Consider the following 25,429-nt stretch of genomic DNA (forward strand, 5'->3'; position numbering starts at 1 on the left):
GGTATAGCTGTATGCTCAGGTAGCACTATGTCATATTTTCTGAGGAACCACGAAATTGACTTCCAGAATGGTTGTACCAGTTGGCAGTCCCACCAGCATTGGAGGACTGTTCCTCTTTCTCCATATCCTTACCAGAAACTGCTGTCACCCGAGTTTTTGATCTTAATCACTGGGACTGGTGTGAGGTGGAATCTCAGGGTCATTTTGATTTGCACTTTCCTGACGACTGAGGATGTTGAACATTTCTTTAAGGGCTTCTCACCCACTCAATCTTCCTTAGATAATAATTCTGCTTAGTTTTATACCCCATTTTTAAATGGGGTTATTTTGTTCTCTGGAGCCAAGCTTTTTAGTTCTTTGTATATTTTGCATGTTACCCCTCTATTGGATAGGTTTGGTAAAGATCTTTTGACAATCTGTGGGATTCCATTTTTTCACTCACTATTTTTATCTACTAGGGACTTCATATGTTCAACCAAAAAAGGGTTTTTCATACCTCAAGTCTCAAGCCACATTCAAATTTGCAAAAATACTTCTCCAGAAATTTAGTTTCTTCTTGCTCTGAGAAAGAAAAATATTTTAGAGATCTTATGATTTTATGAATCTTTATGTAAAAACATCTCCTTTCAGTTCCTCTTAGTATACATATCTCTTTCCAAGTCCAAAACTGCTAATCAATGTTAATCTGAATTTATCTTCTTGTAGGTCACCCAAAAACCAAAGCCTTTGTAACTCATGGTGGAGCCAATGGCCTCTATGAGGCAATCTATCATGGAATCCCTATGATTGGCATTCCTCTGTTTGGAGATCAACCTGATAATATTGCCCACATGGTGGCCAAAGGAGCAGCTGTTTCATTGAATATCAGGACAATGTCAAAGTTAGATTTTCTCAGTGCACTGGAGGAAGTCATAGACAATCCGTTGTGAGTATAACTTTCTATAATCATTCATTTATTCATTCAATCAATCAGTCAATCACTTGCTTATTCATATATATACGTTCATTGTTTTCTTACCAAAGACAAACAAACGAGAATTATACTGATATGAACCGACATATATTAGGGCACGATTCAGTACAAACATTATACTCTCCTTTACTCATTGTTTTTAAATTCCTTGTAAGGCCTTATGTTATTTTGCTATTTAAATCAGGGTAGTCTTAAGTGTGCAACCCTTCTGCTTTACCTTCCACACTACTTGGCCAAGAAGTATTTTTGACACCCCTGGACAATACCCCAAAAGAAATCTTTCATTTCTTGTGTGGGTTTTTTTTTATTAAGAATTCCATGGTTATTGGAAGGAGAACCATCCGGTTAGATGAGCAAAGTTCATTAAAATTATATATGTACATAGACCTGGAATAGAATGTAAGGTATAAGTAGCTAATAGTTTAATTCTTTTTTTGTCATACATTCCTGTTGTTATTGTCTCTATTTCTCTCCTCTTCTCCTCTTCCCAATTCCCTAATTAGATCCCTCAAAATCTGCTATCTCCCTTAACCCTATTCACACAGTCTTCTCTATTTACACCCCTTCCCAGTCTCTGAGGACTTTCTACTCTTCATATTCTTCTAAGAGATAAGTTGAATCTTAAATTGTAAATGACTGTAATATGAATACTAATGAATGAGGATGTTTTAATGAGAAGAAAGACACAGTTTTGCTCTTGTGCTTTGAAATTAAAACCATTGTAATTCTTACCTGTTTTTCTACATCAAACTGATATTTAGGAGTGGTAACTCAGGCCTCTATGTCACCCTCTACTTGTGTACCCATCAATAATTATTTCAACAGTAGAGTCAAATGCACTTGCATCATGCTTCTTTGTGAAATTCCATCAACTTTTCTAGAGTCAGAATGTTAACAAAAAATGAAGGTCAGCAATAATATCAAAAATTAGGCTCAATGGGTAAGAGCAGGGTTTTTTGTAGTATTCATTCCATCCATTGATGACCATTTTATCACTTATAGCTATAAAAAAAATGTTATGTTGTTGTCAACCATTCACCATGACCAGCCTATGAAGCCCCTGGACAGAGCTGTCTTCTGGATTGAGTTTATCATGCGCCACAAAGGGGCCAAGCACCTGAGACCACTTGGACATAACCTTCCCTGGTACCAGTACCACTCTCTGGATGTGATTGGATTCCTGCTCACCTGTTTTGCAGTCATTGCAGCTCTTACTGTAAAATGTCTCTTGTTCATGTACCGATTCTTTGTAAAGAAGGAAAAGAAAATGAAGAATGAGTAGAGCTCATTGACAATGCACTACAGAAATGAAATTTCAGCGACATTCTAATTTATGAACCACCTTCTAAAAATTACTAATTTTTTATCAAGGTAGATAACCTTTGTAGGAAGACATATAACTCCGTGAATACTGATATGTACTCAAAAATCCATCATTTTTAAATTTTAAAACCACTTAATGTAAAAGTTACATTGTAAAAAAATGTGCAGAATAAAATTATTCTTGATAGAGTCCAAATAATCAAAGTATTAACCTTAAAATATTTGAATAGTGTCCATTAGCTTCTTTGTCTAATACTGAATCTGTAGCTTTCATACAATAAAATGTAGATAACTTGTACACGATAAATACTGGCATATAATTTTTTTTCTGTAATAGACCTAATTACTTGTTGTCTGGGATAAAGTGTGGTTAGTTTGGATATCAGTTTTAAAGGAATCTGTTGGCTCTTTTGTTCCTCTTACATAATATGCTAACATAGAGCATCTCAAGGGAAAAGCAGAACAGTTTATTTGGAGTTGTGACCACAGTTCCTTAAAATGTAGAGTAGCGGAGAAGGCAGGGCAGCAGTCATCCAGAGGAGGAAGCTCACTTGTCACATCTCAACCATATATGGAAAGCAGAGAGTGAGCAAGAAGTAGGGATAAGCTATGAACTTTCAAAGCTTAGTCCAGTGACGTACTTCATCCAAAAAGCTTTAACCACTTTAATTAAGATTCCATAACCTCAATCTGCACTACAAATTTTGGAAAATGTGCTCAAGTTCATAAACCTATCTGAAACATTTTACATTCAAACCAATAACAGGAAATCATTCTGTTTCTTAACTTTTTTAGCACACCTTATGCTGTTAACATTCTAGTCCTCCAAGTTCTAACACACCACCATAGAACACCTGTACTTCTTCAGTATACTTTAACTATGATCATGAGGAATAATGTTCATTGGAAATGAAACTTATGAACAGGGAACAAATTGAAGCCCTAAATAAAGTAAACTTAGTATTGAGATTGGATATTTGTGACACTGGTTGTCATTCATATATAACATATACAAAGAACACAAGAATTTAGACTCTGGAGAACCAAATAGCCATATTAAAAAATGGGAAACAAAACAAAACAATGAATTCTTACACAGAATGGCTGGGAACCATCTAAAGAAATGTTCAGCATCCATCTTAGTCATTAGGGAAATGCAATTCAAAATGATCCTGAGATTTCACACCAGTCAGAATGACTAAGATCAACAACTCATGTGACAATAGATGTTGCTGAGGATGTTGAGAAAGAGGAACACTCCTCAACTATTGGTGGGATTGCAAGCTGGTACGAACTCTGTGGAAATCAGTCTGGGTATTCCTCAGATGGGTCTCATTAGACATAGTAGTACCTGAGGACCCAGTCGCACCTCTTTTGGGCATACACCCAAAAAGTGCCCCAACATATAACCAGAGCACAAACTCCACTATGTTTGTAGTCCCATTATTTATAATAGCGTGAAGCTGGAAAGAACTCAGAAGCCCTTCAAGAGAAGAATGGATAGATAAAATGTGGTACATCTGCGCAATGGAGTACTACTTAGCTATTAAAAACAATGACTCCATGAAATTCATAGACAAATTGATTGACCTAGAAAATATCATCCTGAGTGAGGTAACCCAAATACTGAAGAACACATGGTAGCCACTCACTGATAAGGGAATATTAGCCCAAAAGCTCGAATTTCCCAACATACAATCTACACACCACATGAATCTCAAGAAGAAGGGTGACCAAAATGTAGATAACTCACTCATTCTTAAAAGGGAGAACAAAAATGTCCATAGGAGGGGATATGGAGGCAAAGTTTAGAGTAGAGACTGAAGGAATGGACATTCAGAGCCTGAGTCACATGTGACCCATCGATACACCGCCACCAAAACTAGATAAGATTGATGGAGCTAAGAAGTACACGCTGACGGGAGCCAGATATAGCTGTCTCCTGAGAGGCACAGCCAGAGAATGTCAAATACACATTTGAATGTTAGCAGCAAACCATCGGCCTGTGAAAGGGATCCCTGTTGGAGGAATTAGGGTAATAATTGAAAGAGCTGAAAGGGCTTATAACAGGAATGAACTCAGTTCCCCAGTAAAATGACACAGCCTAGCAGAATGGATGTTACATTAAAGAAAAACACTTCAAAAATAAACACAGACATATCATCAGAGTAATGAGCTCAAAAGAATAGTTTTAAAAACTAACAGGCCCAATACAGCCTCTAGGAAATGGTAGATAGGGGCACTGGAGCTGCGGGTCCCCTGCGCCCGAGATACCGCTGGAACCTGAAGGAACCGGATCAACAGTTCTCTGCACCCAAATCCCGTGGGAGGGAGAGCTAAGCCATCAGAGAGTCATACATGCCTGGGAAGCCAGAGGAGACTTTACTCTGCCCACATTTCTGACTCCAGAGGAAAACACCAAATGCCATCTGGGACCCTGGTGCACGGGGGATCTCGGAAAGGTGGCACAGGTACTCCTGGTTGCTGCCCTTGCATAGAGCTAGCTCTTAAGCAACACCCCATGAGCAAATTTGAGCCTCGGGACCACAGGTAAGACCAACTTTTGTGTTCCAAGTGACCTGCCTGGTGAACTCAGGACCCAGGCCCACAGGAACAGCTGAGGACATGTAGACAGGAAAAACAACACGCCCGAAAGCAGAACACTCTGTTCCCATAACTGGCTGAAAGAAAACAGGAAAATAGGTCTACAGCACCCCTGACACACAGGCTTATAGGACAGTGTAGCCACTGTCAGAAATAGAAGAACAAAGTAACACCAGAGATAATCTGATGGTGAGAGGCAAGCTCAGGAACCCAAGCAACAGAAACCAAGACTACATGGCATCATCGGAGCCCAATTCTCCCACCAAAGCAAACACAGAATATCCAAACACACCAGAAAACCAAGATCTAGTTTCAAAATCATATTTGATCATGATGCTGGAGGACTTCAAGAAAGACATGAAGAACTACCTTAGAGAAACGCAGGAAAACATAAATAAACAATTAGAGGCCTACAGAGTGGAATTACAAAAATCCCTGAAACAATTCCAGGAAAACACAATCAAACAGTTGAAGGAATTAAAAATGGAAATAGAAGAAATCAAGAAAGAACACAGGGGAACAACCCTGGATAAAGAAAACCAAAGGAAGAGACAAGGAGCCATAGATACAAGCATCATCAACAATTCAAGAGATAGAAGAGAGAATCTCAGGAGCAGAAGATTCCATAGAACTCATCGACACAACTGTCAAAGATAATGTAAAACAGAAAAAGCTATTGGTCCAAAACATACAGGAAATCCAGGACTCAATGAGAAGATCAAACCTAACAATAGGTATAGAAGAGAGTGAAGACTCCCAGCTCAAAGGACCAGTAAATATCTTCAACAAAATCATAGAAGAAAACTTCCATAACCTAAAGAAAGAGATGCCCGTAAGCATACAAGAAGCCTACAGAACTCCAAATAGATTGGACAAGAAAAGAAACTCCTCACATCACATAATAGTCAAAACACCAAATGCACAAAACAAAGAAAGAATATTAAAAGCAGTAAGGGAAAAAGGTCAAGTAACATATAAAGGCAGACCTATCAGAATCACACCAGACTTCTCGCCAGAGTCTATGAAAGACAGAAGATCCTGGACAGATGTCATACAGACCACAAGAGAACACAAATGTCAGCCCAGGTTACTGTATCCTGCAAAACTCTCAATTAACATAGATGGAGAAACCAAGATAGTCCATGACAAAACCAAATTTACACATTATCTTTCTACAAATTCAGCGCAACAAAGGATAATAAATGGTAAAGCCCAACATAAGGAGGCAAGCTACACCCTTTAAAAAGCAAGAAACTAATAGTCTTGGCAACAAAACAAAGAGAAGAAAAGCACACAAATATAACCTCATATCCAAATATTAAAATAACAGGAAACAATACTCACTATTCCTTAATATATCTCAACATCAATGGTCTCAACTCCCCAATAAAAAGACATAGATTAACAAACTGGATACGCAATGAGGACCCTGCATTCTGCTGCCTACAGGAAACACACCTCAGAGACAATGACAGACACTACCTCAGTGTGAAAGGCTGGAAAACAACCTTTAAGCAAATGGTCGGAAGAAGCAAGCTGGAGTAGCCATTCCAATATCGAATAAAATCAATTTTCAATTAAAAGTCATCAAAAAAGATAAGAAAGGACAGTTCATATTCATCAAAGGAAAAATCCACCAAGATGAACTCTCAATCCTAAATATGTATGCCCCAAATACAAGGGCACCTACATACCACTCTGCCCCTCAAACAGGACATCCTAAAACCAGGGCTTTCATCACACATGGTGGAACGAACGGGATCTACGAAGCCATTTACCACGGGGTCCCTATGGTGGGCATTCCCATGTTTGGTGATCAGCCTTACAACGTCACTCACATGGAGGCCAAGGGAGCAGCCGTGAAAGTCACCATCAGCACGATGACCAGCGCAGATTTGCTCAGTGCCTTGAGAGCGGTCATTAATGAGCCTTCGTAAGTATTACAGCGGGAAAAGCTCTGTCGATCACTGATTCGCCTTGCCATCATTCTAGAAATTTTCCAGTGTTTTATATTTTATATTTGTCTTATTTTCAAATAGGATAACATAAAACAAATCAAAAAACAAAAAAAAAGGGAGAAGAACTTTTTATTTCTTATTTCCTATCTACTGGAGTCAGTTCGTGAAACTGGGAAAAATATTGGCTTTGAAGATTATACCAATCTACGTTTATAAAATATAGTATGATTATACAAATTCACTTGTAGTTTCAATTTAAAAATAAATATATAAGCACTTAGATACACTGCTTAAGTACAAAAATGGAACTTATAATATGTTCAATATTATTTTTAAAAATAATATATAGTGATACATTTAACAATTGCTTATTGCTCTGCTCCCAGACCCGGTGAGAGAGAGACCCAACCGCCTGGTCAGGTGGGCACTCCTGAGGCTGCAGAGCAGAAGAGACCACCAACACTGCTCACCCCTACCCACATCCCTGGCCCAAGAGGAAACTGTATAAGGCCTCTGGGCTCCCGTGGGGGAGCGGCCGGACCCTGAAGGAAACAGACCGGATAAACAGTTCTCTGCACCCAAATCCCGTGGGAGGGAGAGCTAAACCTTCAGAGAGGCAGACAAGCCTGGGAAACCAGAAGAGACTGCTCCCTGCACACACATCTCGGACGCCAGAGGAAAAAGCCAAAGACCATCTGGAACCCTGGTGCACTGAAGCTCCCGGAAGGGGCGGCACAGGTCTTCCTGGGTGCTGCCGCTGCAGAGAGCCCCTGGGCAGCACCCCACGAGCAAACCTGAGCCTAGGGACCAAAGGTAAGACCAAATTTTCTGCTGCAAGAAAGCTGCCTGGTGAACTCAAGACACAGGCCCACAGGAACAGCTGAAGACCTGTAGAGAGGAAAAACTACACGCCCGAAAGCAGAACACTCTGTCCCCATAACTGACTGAAAGAAAACAGGAAAACAGGTCTACAGCACTCCTGACACACAGGCTTATAGGACAGTCTAGCCACTGTCAGAAATAGCAGAACAAAGTAACACTAGAGATAATCTGATGGCGAGAGGCAAGCGCAGGAACCCAAGCAACAGAAACCAAGACTACATGCCATCATCGGAGCCCAATTCTCCCACCAAAACAAACATGGAATATCCAAATACACCAGAAAAGCAAGATCTAGTTTCAAAATCATATTTGATCATGATGCTGGAGGACTTCAAGAAAGACATGAACACACTTAGGGAAGCACAGGAAAACATTAATAAACAAGTAGAAGCCTACAGAGAGGAATCGCAAAAATCCCTGAAAGAATTCCAGGAAAACACAATCAAACAGTTGAAGGAATTAAAAATGGAAATAGAAGCAATCAAGAAAGAACACATGGAAACAACCCTGGATATAGAAAACCAAAAGAAGAGACAAGGAGCTGTAGATACAAGCTTCACCAAGAGAATACAAGAGATGGAAGAGAGAATCTCAGGAGCAGAAGATTCCATAGAAATCATTGACTCAACTGTCAAAGATAATGTAAAGCAGAAAAAGCTACTGGTCCAAAACATACAGGAAATCCAGGACTCAATGAGAAGATCAAACCTAAGGATAATAGGTATAGAAGAGAGTGAAGACTCCCAGCTCAAAGGACCAGTAAATATCTTCAACAAAATCATAGAAGAAAACTTCCCTAACCTAAAAAAAGAGATACCCATAGACATACAAGAAGCCTACAGAACTCCAAATAGATTGGACCAGAAAAGAAACACCTCCCGTCACATAATTGTCAAAACACCAAACGCACAAAATAAAGAAAGAATATTAAAAGCAGTAAGGGAAAAAGGTCAAGTAACATATAAAGGCAGACCTATCAGAATCACACCAGACTTCTCGCCAGAAACTGTAAAGGCCAGAAGATCCTGGACTGATGTTATACAGACCCTAAGAGAACACAAATGCCAGCCCAGGTTACTGTATCCAGCAAAACTCTCAATTAACATTGATGGAGAAACCAAGATATTCCATGACAAAACCAAATTTACACAATATCTTTCTACAAGTCCAGCACTACAAAGGATAATAAATGGTAAAGCCCAACATAAGGAGGCAAGCTATACCCTAGAAGAAGCAAGAAACTAATCGTCTTGGCAACATAACAAAGAGAATGAAAGCACACAAACATAACCTCACATCCAAATATGAATATAACGGGAAGCAATAATCACTATTCCTTAATATCTCTCAATATCAATGGCCTCAACTCCCCAATAAAAAGACATAGATTAACAAACTGGATACGCAATGAGGACCCTGCATTCTGCTGCCTACAGGAAACACACCTCAGAGACAAAGACAGACACTACCTCAGAGTGAAAGGCTGGAAAACAACTTTCCAAGCAAATGGTCAGAAGAAGCAAGCTGGAGTAGCCATTCTAATATCAAATAAAATCAATTTCCAACTAAAAGTCATCAAAAAAGATAAGGAAGGACACTTCATATTCATCAAAGGAAAAATCCACCAAGATGAACTCTCAATCCTAAATATCTATGCCCCAAATACAAGGGCACCTACATACGTAAAAGAAACCTTACTAAAGCTCAAAACACACATTGCACCTCACACAATAATAGTGGGAGATTTCAACACCCCACTCTCATCAATGGACAGATCATGGAAACAGAAATTAAACAGTGATGTCGACAGACTAAGAGAAGTCATGAGCCAAATGGACTTAACGGATATTTATAGAACATTCTATCCTAAAGCAAAAGGATATACCTTCTTCTCAGCTCCTCATGGTACTTTCTCCAAAATTGACCATATAATTGGTCAAAAAACGGGCCTCAACAGGTACAGAAAGATAGAAATAATCCCATGCGTGCTATCGGACCACCACGGCCTAAAACTGGTCTTCAATAACAATAAGGGAAGAATGCCCACATATACGTGGAAATTGAACAATGCTCTACTCAATGATAACCTGGTCAAGGAAGAAATAAAGAAAGAAATTAAAAACTTTTTAGAATTTAATGAAAATGAAGATACAACATACTCAAACTTATGGGACACAATGAAAGCTGTGCTAAGAGGAAAACTCATAGCGCTGAGTGCCTGCAGAAAGAAACAGGAAAGAGCATATGTCAGCAGCTTGACAGCACACCTAAAAGCTCTAGAACAAAAAGAAGCAAATACACCCAGGAGGAGTAGAAGGCAGGAAATAATCAAACTCAGAGCTGAAATCAACCAAGTAGAAACAAAAAGGACCATAGAAAGAATCAACAGAACCAAAAGTTGGTTCTTTGAGAAAATCAACAAGATAGATAAACCCTTAGCCAGACTAACGAGAGGACACAGAGAGTGTGTCCAAATTAACAAAATCAGAAATGAAAAGGGAGACATAACTACAGATTCGGAGGAAATTCAAAAAATCATCAGATCTTACTATAAAAACCTATATTCAACAAAATTTGAAAATCTTCAGGAAATGGACAATTTCCTAGACAGATACCAGGTATCGAAGTTAAATCAGGAACAGATAAACCAGTTAAACAACCCCATAACTCCTAAGGAAATAGAAGCAGTCATTAAAGGTCTCCCAACCAAAAAGAGCCCAGGTCCAGACGGGTTTAGTGCAGAATTCTATCAAACCTTCATAGAAGACCTCATACCAATATTATCCAAACTATTCCACAAAATTGAAACAGATGGAGCCCTACCGAATTCCTTCTACGAAGCCACAATTACTCTTATACCTAAACCACACAAAGACACAACAAAGAAAGAGAACTTCAGACCAATTTCCCTTATGAATATCGACGCAAAAATACTCAATAAAATTCTGGCAAACCGAATTCAAGAGCACATCAAAACAATCATCCACCATGATCAAGTAGGCTTCACCCCAGGCATGCAGGGATGGTTTAATATACGGAAAACCATCAACGTGATCCATTATATAAACAAACTGAAAGAACAGAACCACATGATCATTTCATTAGATGCTGAGAAAGCATTTGACAAAATTCAACACCCCTTCATGATAAAAGTCCTGGAAAGAATAGGAATTCAAGGCCCATACCTAAACATAGTAAAAGCCATATACAGCAAACCAGTTGCTAACATTAAACTAAATGGAGAGAAACTTGAAGCAATCCCACTAAAATCAGGGACTAGACAAGGCTGCCCACTCTCTCCCTACTTATTCAATATAGTTCTTGAAGTTCTAGCCAGAGCAATCAGACAACAAAAGGAGATCAAAGGGATACAGATCGGAAAAGAAGAGGTCAAAATATCACTATTTGCAGATGACATGATAGTATATTTAAGTGATCCCAAAAGTTCCACCAGAGAACTACTAAAGCTGATAAACAACTTCAGCAAAGTGGCTGGGTATAAAATTAACTCAAATAAATCAGTTGCCTTCCTCTATACAAAAGAGAAACAAGCCGAGAAAGAAATTAGGGAAACGACACCCTTCATAATAGACCCAAATAATATAAAGTACCTCGGTGTGACTTTAACCAAGCAAGTAAAAGATCTGTACAATAAGAACTTCAAGACACTGAGGAAAGAAATTGAAGAAGACCTCAGAAGATGGAAAGATCTCCCATGCTCATGGATTGGCAGGATTAATATAGTAAAAATGGCCATTTTACCAAAAGCAATCTACAAATTCAATGCAATCCCCATCAAAATACCAATCCAATTCTTCAAAGAGTTAGACAGAACAATTTGCAAATTCATCTGGAATAACAAAAAACCCAGGATAGCTAAAGCTATCCTCAACAATAAAAGGACTTCAGGGGGAATAACTATCCCTGAACTCAAGCAGTATTACAGAGCAATAGTGATAAAAACTGCATGGTATTGGTACAGAGACAGACAGATAGACCAATGGAATAGAATTGAAGACCCAGAAATGAACCCACACACCTATGGTCACTTGATTTTTGACAAAGGAGCCAAAACCATCCAATGGAAAAAAAGATAGCATTTTCAGCAAATGGTGCTGGTTCAACTGGAGGGCAACATGTAGAAGAATGCAGATCGATCCATGCTTATCACCCTGTACAAAGCTTAAGTCCAAGTGGATCAAGGACCTCCACATCAAACCAGACACACTCAAACTAATAGAAGAAAAACTAGGGAAGCATCTGGAACACATGGGCACTGGAAAAAATTTCCTGAACTAAACACCAATGGCTTATGCTCTAAGATCAAGAATCGACAAATGGGATCTCATAAAACTGCAAAGCTTCTGTAAGGCAAAGGACACTGTGGTTAGGACAAAACGGCAACCAACAGATTGGGAAAAGATCTTTACCAATCCTACAACAGATAGAGGCCTTATATCCAAAATATACAAAGAACTCAAGAAGTTAGACCGCAGGGAAACAAATAACCCTATTAAAAAATGGGGTTCAGAGCTAAACAAAGAATTCACAGCTGAGGAATGCCGAATGGCTGAGAAACACCTAAAGAAATGTTCAACATCTTTAGTCATAAGGGAAATGCAAATCAAAACAACCCTGAGATTTCACCTCACACCAGTGCGATTGGCTAAGATCAAAAACTCAGGGGACAGCAGATGCTGGCGAGGATGTGGAGAAAGAGGAACACTCCTCCATTGTTGGTGGGATTGCAGACTGGTAAAACCATTCTGGAAATCAGTCTGGAGGTTCCTCAGAAAATTGGACATTGAACTGCCTGAGGATCCAGCTATACCTCTCTTGGGCATATACCCAAAACATGCCTCAACATATAAAAGAGACACGTGCTCCACTATGTTCATCGCAGCCTTATTTATAATAGCCAGAAACTGGAAAGAACCCAGATGCCCTTCAACAGAGGAATGGATACAGAAAATGTGGTACATCTACACAATGGAATATTACTCAGCTATCAAAAACAACGAGTTTATGAAATTCGTAGGCAAATGGTTGGAACTGGAAAATATCATCCTGAGTGAGCTAACCCAATCACAGAAAGACATACATGGTATGCACTCATTGATAAGCGGCTATTAGCCCAAATGCTTGAATTACCCTAGATCCCTAGAACAAACTAAACTCAAGACGGATGATCAAAATGTGAATGCTTCACTCCTTCTTTAAATGAGGAAAAAGAATACCCTTGGCAGGGAAGGGAGAGGCAAAGATTAAAACAGAGACTGAAGGAACACCCATTCAGAGCCTGCCCCACATGTGGCCCATACATATACAGCCACCCAATTAGACAAGATGGATGAAGCAAAGAAGTGCAGACCGACAGGAGCCGGATGTAGATCGCTCCTGAGAGACACAGCCAGAATACAGCAAATATAGAGGCGAATGCCAGCAGCAAACCACTGAACTGAGAATAGGTCCCCTATTGAAGGAATCAGAGAAAGAACTGGAAGAGCTTGAAGGGGCTCGAGACCCCAAAAGTACAACAATGCCAAGCAACCAGAGCTTCCAGGGACTAAGCCACTACCTAAAGACTATACATGGACTGACCCTGGACTCTGACCCCATAGGTAGCAATGAATATCCTAGTAAGAGCACCAGTGGAAGGGGAAGCCCTGGGTCCTGCTAAGACTGAACCCCCAGTGAACTAGTCTAGTGGGGAGGGCAGCAATGGGGGGAGGGTTGGGAGGGGAACACCCATAAGGAAGGGGAGGGTGGAGGGGGATGTTTCCCCGGAAACCGGGAAAGGGAATAACACTCGAAATGTATATAAGAAATACTCAAGTTAATAGAAAAAAAAAACAATTGCTTATTATGTAACAGTTATAGCTGAGTAAGTGTGTTATAATATTTTGGCTATAAGAAAGGTATATTTCAGAAGATCACATTAGGGTTAGGACTATCGATATTTCTTAGGATAAGCTACTTTTTTGCATAAATGTTAATATATATTTTACATTAGACTATTACCAAGTTTTTAGTTGATGGTAATTTGATTCAACTTTATTAACTATCTGAGTGGCTAGATTTTATGATTATAATAAACATTAATGCATACAATAGTCATTTAGTCCATCATTTTAAATCTATTGATGTATAAAAAATATGATGTAAATAATTTTAGAAAGTTTCTGTGTGTGTGTGTGTGTGTGTGTGTGTGTGTGTGTGTGTGTGTGTGTTTGAATATGTATGGACTAAAATAGTACTTAACTTAAAATAACCTGATGTTAACACTAAGCCAAATAGTATGTCTAAGACGACTTGAGAACATAGGGCATAGTGTTTTTGTTCCATTATCTGATTCTATAAAACTACAATTTTCAATAGGGAATTGGGAAGGGAGGCACAGTGTAAGCTCTTGCTGTGCATGTATGTAGACCTGAGTTCAGATCCTCAGTCTTCTAGCTTTTGCCTGTAATCCCTGGGCTTCTACAGCAGAATGAGATGTAGAGACAGAAGAATGGGTAAAAGCAGACCAGCTAGGCTGCTGTGCACAGCAGTAAACAACAGATCCATCTTAAATAAGAGAGAATTTAAGGACTAAAACCTAGTGAGTGTCTTCTGACCTCTCCATGTGTATATACTACCCACACTTCACATACACTATACATGTAAAGACAAGGAAAAGAGGCAAAAGAGGGTACATTAAAACTGTAAATGTGTTAATTGTGTTAATTGTTCAGGATATTTTCACAGTTTTATGACTAAACATTTAGTAACTAAAATGTGAAATAAATTGTGCATGGTCTTACCTTGCTTATAAGACTAGGAACTTTAGTTTAGAATCACAACCTTTTCTACCAAATACATGTAAATTTGAAATTTAATCACTGAGTGTAAGCAAAAATATCTTGTTGGAAAAACAACTTCGGAATATTAGTATTTTATCACCAATACCGTTTGCCTGAAATTCAGCTGGATGACCCTATAAAACTATATTTTGACTCTGTCTGTAGTTTAGTGAAATAAAAAAAAAACCCACAAGGCTTTTTTCAGGTTTTTTTTTCTAGTTTTGTTTTTACACTGGGCCAAGAACAAGGCATACCCATAGCATGGGGCTACAATGAGAGTCAGATCTATAGGTAAAAGACCTAGAATTCAGTATGGTCTATGGCCAATAGCATAGAAGGCAGCAGGCTACATGTATATGTGACTTCTACCCTAAGGAGCAGTAGTGGTCTAAGGAGGGAAGAATCTGAAATAACCATTCTGAGGCACTAAGGTGAGATCTGCCACCACAGATACCAAAATGGTCGCCAGGTTGTTAGCAACCCCCACTCTCAGCTTTCTGGATGGAATTCAGGTATTTGATTTTATCTCCTCTCTGGAGGAGACTCCCCTGTGTAACTAACATTCCTAGTTCTTTTAGTGCTTTGTGTGAGTACAAGAACCTCCGAGCCCTCAACACATTAAAGGAATGAAAGATCTCTGAACTCTAAATTGACTGACTTATGCTGACTACACGTTCTCTGGGTCAGTAACATGAATTACCTACATGCTAGTGGTCATATATTCATGCATCTTTCCCTATTTTTATCTTAAACAATCTTGAGCACTATAGTTGCTTGGTATCAAAATTATTTCAAAAAGATGAGAGTATTGATTTAATACTGGATATTACATTTTTTTATGTCTGCATTAGACCACATTGTCTTGGGAACAGATTGCTTCCACGATATTTCCTTTAAATTCCTGAAGATCTCTGAAACCAACAAAGTCTAAGAAAGTATTAACCAATTCCTGAACTTATATATGACCTGCGGTTTGCATAAAGTATCAGATGTTCCATAAAGAAGCAACAAAATAGTTTTGTGTGTTCATCTTTTAGCTATAAGGAGAATGCCATGCAGTTATCAAGACTCCACAATGATCAGCCAGTGAAGCCCCTGGACAGAGCCGTCTTCTGGATTGAGTTTGTCATGCGTCACAAAGGAGCCAAGCACCTTCCTGTGGCTGCACATGACCTCAGCTGGTTTCAGTACCACTCTCTGGATGTGATCGGGTTCCTACTGGTCTGTGTTGTAACTCTGACGTTCGTCATCACTAAATGTTGTTTATGTGTAGAAAATTTTGTTTGAGAGAAAGGAAGAAAAAGGGTAATAGAAAGAAAAAGAACTAGGTCTTTTTTAGATTTGGGAAAGTCCGGAGTGACATTATATTAATTCTAACCACAAGAAGCCTGCAACCATCTGCTTTAGTCCTATTTTCAAATAAGTTGTTCTGTTTCAGACAGGAAACAAATGTAGACATGTAATATAATGATTAACTTCTAGTGTATTCCATTCTTCTATCTTGTAGGCATTCTCCTCTCTCTTTCCTCAGATAGGGAAACCATGACTTCTAAATATAGTCTATAGAAATGAAGTGGTGAATAACAATATGTTAGACCTCTGGGAAGACACATAATATGAGTATTATTGATGTATGTTAGGATCTCCTAGAGTCAATGTCACAAGCCTATCATATTGTTTAAGAACAACCACACGAACTTAGTGTATTGTGAGATGAAACTTATCTAATAAAAATGAACTTTTCTGTTTCTCTAGTGTTACAGATATTACAGCATGAATTCTTTTTGATTTTCAAAAAATATTTTTACTGAATAGAATTTTTAATTTATTTTTGTTATTGGATATTTTTATTTACATTTCAAATGTTATTCCCTTTCCAGGTTTCCTGTCCATGAGCCCCCTATTCCATCCCACTCCACATTCTATAAGGTTGGTCCCCTTCCCCAACCACTCCACTTTCCACATCCCTGTCCTGACATTCCCCTAAATGGGGCATCTAGCCTTGGCAGGACCAAGGGCTTCTCCTCCCATTGGTGCTCAATGAGGCCAACCTCTGCTACATATACAGCTGGAGCCATGGGTCTGTCTATGTGTACTCTTTGGGTGGTGGTTTAGTCCCTAGGAGCTCTGGTGGGTTGGTATTGTTGGTCTTATGGGGTTGCAAACCCCATTTAGTTCCTTCAATCCTTTCTCTAACTCCTCCAGTGGGGGTTTGTTCTCAGTTCAATGGTTCGCTGCTAACATTCACCTCTACATTTGTCATGCATCATATTTTGGTCATTTGCCTCTTCCTTAATTCTCGCTAGATCCTAACAATCCCACTGCCCACTTAAATTCATTTTCCTTCTCTCTCAAAAATTAAAAAAAAGGAAAAACAACAAAAATACTGTCAGGGGTCTGTCTAACTCCTAGACCCTCATTCTGATCCTAGGCTACTCAAAAACTAAAAATCTTGTAACTCATGGTGGAGCCATCCACCATGGCATCCCTATGGATGGCATTCTTTGCTTGGGGACCAACGTGATAATGTTGCTTACATTGTGGCTGAAGGAGTAGCTGTAGGATTCGATAGCAGAGTACTGTGAATTATAGATTTTCTCAGTGCATTAAAGTTTTGAATAACAAACCTTTGTAAGTATAATCATTTTAATGTTTGCATACCTACTTATTCTTTTGTCCGATGTTTGAACCCAGATTTTTGTTTTTTCCTTTATTTGTTTATTTATTTGTTTGTTTATTTATTTATTTATTTAGGCATTATAGGCATGTACTCTATCACTGAGCTCTGTTCTTAGGTCATTTTATTTATTCATATATTCCCTTATCTATTTGTTATATAATTGTTATTGGTTAGTTCTTACCTGAATGAAAAGAGAATAAAAATAAGGGTTGAGGCCAAAATACGGGCAGAGTTAAATCATACTATGAGGGACTGTAACAAAACAATCTTTGGCTTTATTATTATTGTTTTGCTTTTGTTTCTTACAAAGTGTCTGGCTATGTGAAAAGACTAGATTAGTATTGACACTTCAAGAATTTTTTTTTTGCTTCTTACAAAAGGTCTCATCATTTGATTTTGTTGGTAAGTATTAAGTCATAATCCCATACACTTATTGTAAACAATATAGGCCATTCACATTTATAGTTAATAATAATTAATCTATAGTGAGAGGTTAGTACAACCTCAATTCCACTTCCTTCTTATCCTTGCTTGCCTAAGAACACAGTGGAAACTTGAAAGGGAGTTGCCTCCTGTCTCTGAATTGTGACCTTTACACTAGTATATTAATGATTTCTTATCCACTACCTCAAGCTTTATATCCACAAATGATCAATAGTTCATTCTTATTTTGTTTGTTTAGCTTTGAAGACTTATAGCTCTAGTCTGTATCTTAGAAATGGTTTTCTGTATATTTTTGTGTTTATATCCTGGGTGCTCTAGTTGAAGCCTATATGCTAAGACCTCTATAATTAAGGTTGGATAGAATACTTTCTTTACACTTTTTATGTAATCCTCTTTATTAATTATAAAAAAACCCTTGCATTACCTAATTCATGTTACATGATATGTATTTTATTTTCCTTTAAAAAATAGAGAATACAATATCATTGTCAGCCGTTCACTTTATCCAGTCTATAAAGCATCTAGACATAGCCATCTTCTAAACTGAGTTTATCACGCACTACGCATGGGCCAAGAACGTGTGGCCATTTGTATATATAATCTTATCTGGCACTGGTCCTATTCTCTTGTCAACATCTAGTTGGGGGGCCTGGGTATGGTCACATATCACCAGGACACAGGGGATGCAGAGCAAAGGCAAAAGCAACTGCACGCAGTTGCAAGCTTTATTAATCCTTATATAGATATGAATATGCATTACCTCAATTTCCATTTTGGCCAGATACCATAAGATAATTTTTCCCATGATACCAGGAACAACTGAGGCAAGACTAAAGAAAGAAATAAGACTAAACAAAGGTTTCTTATCAAAATATTCATATAACAAATCACCCCTCTTCTTACTATCAAATATACTCACCATAACCAAGAGAGCATAAGAATCACTTCCAAAGAAACAGGACACAGCAAAACATAGTTTAAGGTCAAGTGAGAAAAACATTTTCTTCTCAAGGGCATCATTCCAGCCGCTACTTGCACCCGTCACCAGTCCTTACTTAATCCTGCCTGGGAGCTGCATCTCTATGTCTCAACATTCCCTAGATGTGGTTGGATTTCTACCAGTCTGTATGTCAGGCTACGCTTTCTTGTTGGAAAATAAAACTCTGCTTCTCTTTTATCCCAACCCTTTAGAAAGAAAGACAGTGAGTAGAGCAATGCAATATTCTAAAAATATCTCTCACATTAAGAGACTGGAACTTTTCCTAGACATCACAGTCAGGCAGAGTTAATGATACACCTTGAGGTTACTTAATCCTTAAGACTACTAAACTTCCATGTACTAAACCTGTTTGTTCAACCTGACTTTAGAAAAAAATTAACATCATTTGCTTTGGATTTCCCATATAATCAACTTTTACAACCTAAGTTAACACATGGCTCTAATCTTAAATTATATACCCTTCTATGCTCCTGACACAGTCAACACAGGTGTATGTATCATTTGTTGAAAGTAGTAAACACAGAGGTTGAAAGCAATTTCCTAAACTCACCATAAAGATTGAAAGTAATCACAAACAGATATTAATTGATAACTAATGATATTTTTGGTACTCTTTGTTGTCCTAATCAGCTGAGATAAGTTGGAGCCAGTGATTCAATCTCTTGTAAAACTCTAGAACACTTCTTAAAAGTATCCCATTCCTTTCAAGGTTATGTTTGCTATGCTGTTCAGTAAAGACACAGAGATACAAGGACAGAGTCCTCAGGTAGGCAGATTCAGATTCATGCAACAGACGACAGAAAATACAGGGAGCATGAAGAAAAGTATTCAAACCTAATTCACTCTTGGTTAAAAGACTCCAAAGGGAAGTGCTTTTCTTTCTTTCCGTAATGTGATACCAATGGATGTATTACTGATGACTCAGAGTGAATCAATGAACAATTCCTTTGAGAGCTATTGGGTGATCTAAGGTTGTGTGTCGTAAGAGAGAGAATTTTGTCTATTCCAGCATTGTGTATCCCAGCATTAGTTGTTGCAAGGTAATTCTATTTTATAAAACTTTAGAATATTTAGTATGCATACACATTTTCCTTTTGCATAAATGCTAGTAACTAGGCAATTCTAAGATAGTTTCTTTAAACAATTTAGTGCTGAGTTAGGAATAAAGGAGGGCTGATCAGCTATTAGTAAATGGAAAATTACCAGTAAAAGTAGAAGCAAGTTGAGATTTCCTGAACATACTCTGGGCAAAAGAGCCTGGTATGTCTCTTCCCTGAGAGGTTCTGCCAGCACCTGACCAATACAGACTTACTCATTGCCAACCACCAGACTGAGCCTAGAGACCCCAATAGTAAAGCTAGGGGAAGGACTGAAGGAGCTGACGGGGGTTGCAACCCCTTGGAAGAACAATATCAACCAACCATCCACCCAGAGCTCCCAGGGACTAATCCTCCAACCAATGTGTACATGGAGGAACCCATGGCTCCAGATGCATATGTAGCAGAGGAGGGCCTTATTTAGCATCAATACAAGGGGACACCCTTAGTCCTGTGAAGGCTTCATGCCCCAGCATAGTAGGATGCTTGAACAGTAAGGTGGGAGTGGGTGAGTGGGTGAAGCACCCTCTTAGAGGCAAAGGGGAGGATAGAGCAGGGGAGGGGGAGACTGGGGATTTTTGGAGGGATAACCCAGAAGGGGCTATCATTTGAAATGTAAACAAATAAAATGATTAATTGTAAGAAAAGAGTTTATAAAAGAAAAACCCATTGAACTTCTTGAGGGGAAAAAATACACTTAGGAGAAATTTTAGTAATAATAATGATAACTCCATTCAGTAAATAGAATATGTTGTTTTTATACATTTCACTAAAATTTAAAAAATATATTTTCAGTAAAAATTTAGAAAATTCATATGTATAGGTTTTTCAGAAATAAGAATATACTAGTACCCTTTCATTTTATAAATATATTTTAAAAGACAGAATATTACACATGTCTCATTCTAAGGCAACAGTTACATTTTACGTACTTTGAGACAAATTTTACCATCTTCAGCTTTTTAAACCACCTTCTGGAAACTCACTGATGTCACACTCGATGTTGACCTTCTCCCCTTTTTGTAACATCATACACAATTCAGGACTTAGTCCAAGCATCTGTGATCAAGAATTCACTCCTTTGTTTTGATCAAAACATTTTAAAAGCTGAATGAAAATAAAAATAATATGGCAAATGGTACTTAAAAATTCCCATTTATTAAGATGCTAAAGGTTGTTAGTACTCTTGCCTTCATGGCATCTAATCGAACACAAGCAAGAAGCACTGAGTTTCTAAACTTGAAATACTTAAAAAACAGATAACATCAGAAATTCTGAGAATAATGAACTCACAGTTAGACATTGAGTCTTCAGCCACATGGGTAACCCTTCCCTGGCTGTCCAGATAGATAATTAGACATAATGTCAACAAGGCTTGAATTTTGTTTATGAAGTATTAGATAAATGTTCACTGGAGAATCTGTGTCGATGGGCCGTTTTTCTCTTAAAACCTCATCATTCTGTATACATACGTATCCTATGGGAACTGAAGAAGAAATTTTGTTTCTCAGTTATCAACTAAAGATAGAAAAAATTTAATGAACTGAGGTGACAAGTATCTAATATTATAGTTAATATTTATTTTATGCACTTATGTGTACAGATAAATATAGATTAAGTACACAGGCAGATAGACAGATTGCTATATTTACATATCTACCAATTGTTCTCTTGAAGTTTTCCTATTCACCACATTTCCTCACGGGCACAGAAATGGTCTTTGTAATGTTTAGTTAAAATTGTGAGACACGGTAATAATAGCATACCATCACCAGAAAAGAAATCAGATCAATTGATGGCAGATAAAAAAATAATAATTGAAAAATTTTTAGTATGGTTACATTTGAAACATAAGGAAAAATAAGATTTAAATTAGAAAACCAGATACAATTTTTTTCTTTTTTTTCCTTTTCCCCCCTCCCCATCCACCCTCCATTACCACCCTCCCCCAACAATTCTGTTCACTGGGGGTCCAGCCTTGGCAGGACCAAGGGCTTCCCCTTCCACTGGTGCTCTTACTAGGCTATTCATTGCTACCTATGAGGTCAGAGTCCAGGGTCAGTCCATGTATAGTCTTTGGGTAGTGGCTTAGTCCCTGGAAGCTCTGGTTGCTTGGCATTGTTGTTCATATGGGGTCTCAAGCCCCTTCAAGCTCTTTTAGCCTTTTCTCTGATTCCTTCAACGGGGGTCCCGTTTTTCAGTTCAGTGGTTCATTGCTGGCATTTGCCTATGTATTTGCCATATTCTGGCTGTGTCTCTAAACCAGATACAATTTAAGCAATAAGACTGAATTGGCTCACAAATACTTCAAAAACCAAAAAAAAAGGTTATATTCAAATAAACCATTAGAGATATTTAGATATAATTCAAGGATGGAGAATATCCTCAATTAAAGTATTAAATATAATGTTATTCAGTGAATTCTCAATTTCTAGGAAATTTTAAATCTTGCTATCCATTTTATTACTTACCCATTCAGTCCCATTTTTACACATCTAATTATATTATATATAGGCAATGGAAAGTCACTGAAGGAATTATCTGTTACTGTATGGTTGGGGATATTATTTTTTCCTTGAGTACTTTAAATATATTTCTCCTGTAACACATAATCTTAAATATTTGCTATGAATTCTTTTCCTAGTCTAGTAGGATTCCATATAGTGGATTGATAACTCGTTCATGCTAATATTGGGACTATCTTTGTTTTAGAGTTTGACAATAGTGATTTTGGTGAAATATGTATATATATATATATACATATATATATATATATATAAAATTTCTTAAAATATCCACATCTTTTTATAAAAGAATATTCCAAGAAGTTATTTTGTAGACTTTTTATGATTTTTCTATATTTTCTTGTACTATCATAGTGGCAATATCTTCGACGTGTATTCATTTCATTTCAAGTTTCTTATTCCATTTCAAGTTTCAAATTATTTGTATTCAAAGGCAGACACTAGTTTTCTTCCACATTTTCTGTTGTAGCTGGCCACTTGCTTAGTCTTTTGGAGGACCACTACTGCCATGGCATTTTTGCCCCTTTTTAATAATTCTCAGTTGTAAATATATCAGACTTGTTAGGTACTTCCTTCTACACTTTGTCAAAATTGTAACTCACCATTTCCTTAAACTTTCTTACTTGGTGTTCTTTTCTAGGAAATATCTCAATTTCATTTTCTTAGATGTCTGTTGGTATATAGTTATTTGTTTCTTTAGTGTCGACCTGTTACCAACTCATTTTGTCATGGTTTATATTTTAAGAGTATTCTAGGTCATATTTATTTTAATACTATTTTAATTATTCAGACAAAATATTTATTTTTCAATCTAAACAGGATATAAATTATTAGGGAAGAAATACTCAACAGTGCCATCATGAATGATCTTTCTTTTGATTCTTATATTGCTAATGATAGAATTTACTTTATTGATGGATGAGTTTTTCGTGTTGGAGATCTAGTAGGTCTGAGTATTAGTGGATTGGACCTGACTACAACTACTTGTTAGTATCCAAGGGCAAATTTATAAAGATTTGTGAGCAAATGTCCTGCTTCCTGCAGTACAGAGTATGTGGATACATCTTATCGGTTACTTAACCGAGCTTTACTGGGCTACCCTGCTGATAATAAGCTGCTAAACACTTTGGGAATTGAAAAAAGATTGCTAGATTAACAAACTATTTTGCGATAGCCTTCTCAGGTAAACTTACTCAGGCAAGCCTGCAAAGTCCCTGGGATTTCAACAGTGGACCAGATGGGTTGTATCCTATCTGTATTTGAGAACGTTTTTGATCAAGCCATTAAATTATTTTTCAAAGCTATTTTATAGAGCCAAGAGAGGGTACATAGGTTCAATTGGTTGCTACAAGGGTAATGGGAAAATGGTTGTAGCACTTTTTTTTCCTGAAGAGTTCAAAATACCTAAAACTCATTAGAGAGTTGTTTGTATGTATCCTACAAGCTTCTGAGGACTGTGAGTGAGTACAGTTACCAGGTAGATTTTAGAGGATACTTCAGTAGTAGCTGGCCAACTACTTTCAAACCGAACAGCAGGTTTATATCTCAAGATAGAGCTTTTCAGGTGGATGACAGAAGATAGAAATAAACCATGATCCCCAAGCTCCTTGTAATGTACGTCGCTGAAATAACTAGGAAGCTCACCAAACTCAGACACTGTGAAACCATGGGCGTTTTTAGTAGTAAAAGCTTCAGCTATCCACAGTGCGACAACAAACATGTATGGTTCTTTCATTATATTAATATACAGTATAATATATTATATTATATAGTATCTCAAAATCAACACTCTTTTACTATTTGTCTACTCTGCAAGAAGACATATAACTCTGTCACTACTTATCTGTTTAAAAAAATGAATTCATTTCTTTTTTAAAAAAATTATATAAAGTAACAATCGCACACTTGAGAAATTTTTGAGACATGAAGATACTCTTGGAGGTTTATTGTGCTGTGGAATATTAAATAAGTATCCATGCAACCACTAGCAAGGCATTTGTGAGCAGGCCAGCCTGTTCTCATTTCACAAACTCTCTGACCCTGAGAATCCCATGCTACTGCTGGCAAGGCACTGGCAGGCAGGCTGACCTGGCCTGAGAGCCCAGCAGACTCTCTGATCCTGAGCTACCAAACCTTTCCACCTGGCTTGCTAAGTTCCCATGGCAGGTCACTGCCACATCGGCCCCTTGCTTCCAAATGCCAACTTCTTTTTGGGGTGTACTTCTTCCAATCCCAAGCCTTGCCACCATACCTTTCTCTCTGGAACCCAGTTGAGTTACAACACCGCACAAACTTAGCTTAGAATCAACAGGTAACACAATTGTTGGGCATAGCAACTAGCATCCTAATTTTGTATGCTCTATTAAATAGAACTCTTCTGGTGGTGAATCCTGGTGGATCCGCCATCTAAACTGGGGGTCTCTTGCTAGCTACATTGTCCTCCTAGCTCTTTCTGTCTGTCCAAAAACAAGTCACTTTTCCTGTCTCTTCTCCTCTCCAACCCAGAAGTCCTGCCTACTCCTCGACCAATGATTGGTTCCTAGAAATCTTTATTCATTAGGGGAAAGTTCACGGGAATTCACCCGAGTATGTGATTTACTCCTCAGCCCAGGCAGCATCTCTTGGGGAAGCAGAATTAGCATCAAAATATTAACAACACCAGGGCCATTCACAACACTTCCCACTTCTGTCCAATTAAAAGGATCTTTTCTCAGATATGAATTGAGCACAACTATTACCATCTTGTTATTTATAAAGTAGAAAATATACCTGAATATAACACTCAGTCCATCATTTTTGTCAGCTAACTAGAACACTCTGCTATCTATCATAACTTAAGAAAGGCTTAATGGGTTATGTCTTGGTTAGCTCATATACTATGTGAACACTATCCTCTTAATATATTCTCTCAATGCTAAATAGCCTGGGTTACCTATAAGACTATAACTAGTCTTTGAACCCCATCAGAAATCTGAGAATGACCAGTACTATCTGAAAATATAGAAAGCCTAAGAGCTTACAGAGCTGAGACAAACTCTAGAGACAGCTAGCTGCCTACCTATACAGCCCCAGTATGTCAGGAAGCTGGAGCATCAGTCTTT

General features: G+C 37.9%; 1 protein-coding gene and 1 long non-coding RNA gene across 4 annotated transcripts in view; one reads left to right on the forward strand and one right to left on the reverse strand.

Moving 5' to 3' along the window:
- Nucleotides 1–16,404, forward strand: part of LOC134478834 (UDP-glucuronosyltransferase 2B2) — a 34,960-nt gene extending 18,556 nt beyond the window's left edge. Inside the window, exons 5-6 of one of the 2 annotated variants that reach the window (XM_063273750.1) lie at nucleotides 706–925; nucleotides 1,976–2,603. In XM_063273750.1, the coding sequence (XP_063129820.1) occupies nucleotides 706–925; nucleotides 1,976–2,255 (500 nt within the window). In that variant the 3' untranslated portion in view covers nucleotides 2,256–2,603. Of the gene's footprint in view, nucleotides 1–705; nucleotides 926–1,975; nucleotides 2,604–15,619 lie in introns of those variants that run through there. The other variant, XM_063273751.1, reaches the window with a different exon arrangement.
- Nucleotides 7,154–25,429, reverse strand: part of LOC120096588 (uncharacterized) — a 69,975-nt gene continuing 51,699 nt past the window's right edge. For both annotated transcript variants that reach the window (XR_010057491.1, XR_010057492.1), the window contains 2 exons: nucleotides 20,736–21,289; nucleotides 7,154–18,536 (listed from right to left, as the gene is read on the reverse strand). This is a non-coding gene — a long non-coding RNA (uncharacterized LOC120096588). The remainder of the gene's footprint in view (nucleotides 18,537–20,735; nucleotides 21,290–25,429) is intronic.

The sequence above is a fragment of the Rattus norvegicus genome, chromosome 14 (genome assembly GCF_036323735.1).
Source record: "Rattus norvegicus strain BN/NHsdMcwi chromosome 14, GRCr8, whole genome shotgun sequence".
Classification (NCBI taxonomy): domain Eukaryota; kingdom Metazoa; phylum Chordata; class Mammalia; order Rodentia; family Muridae; genus Rattus; species Rattus norvegicus.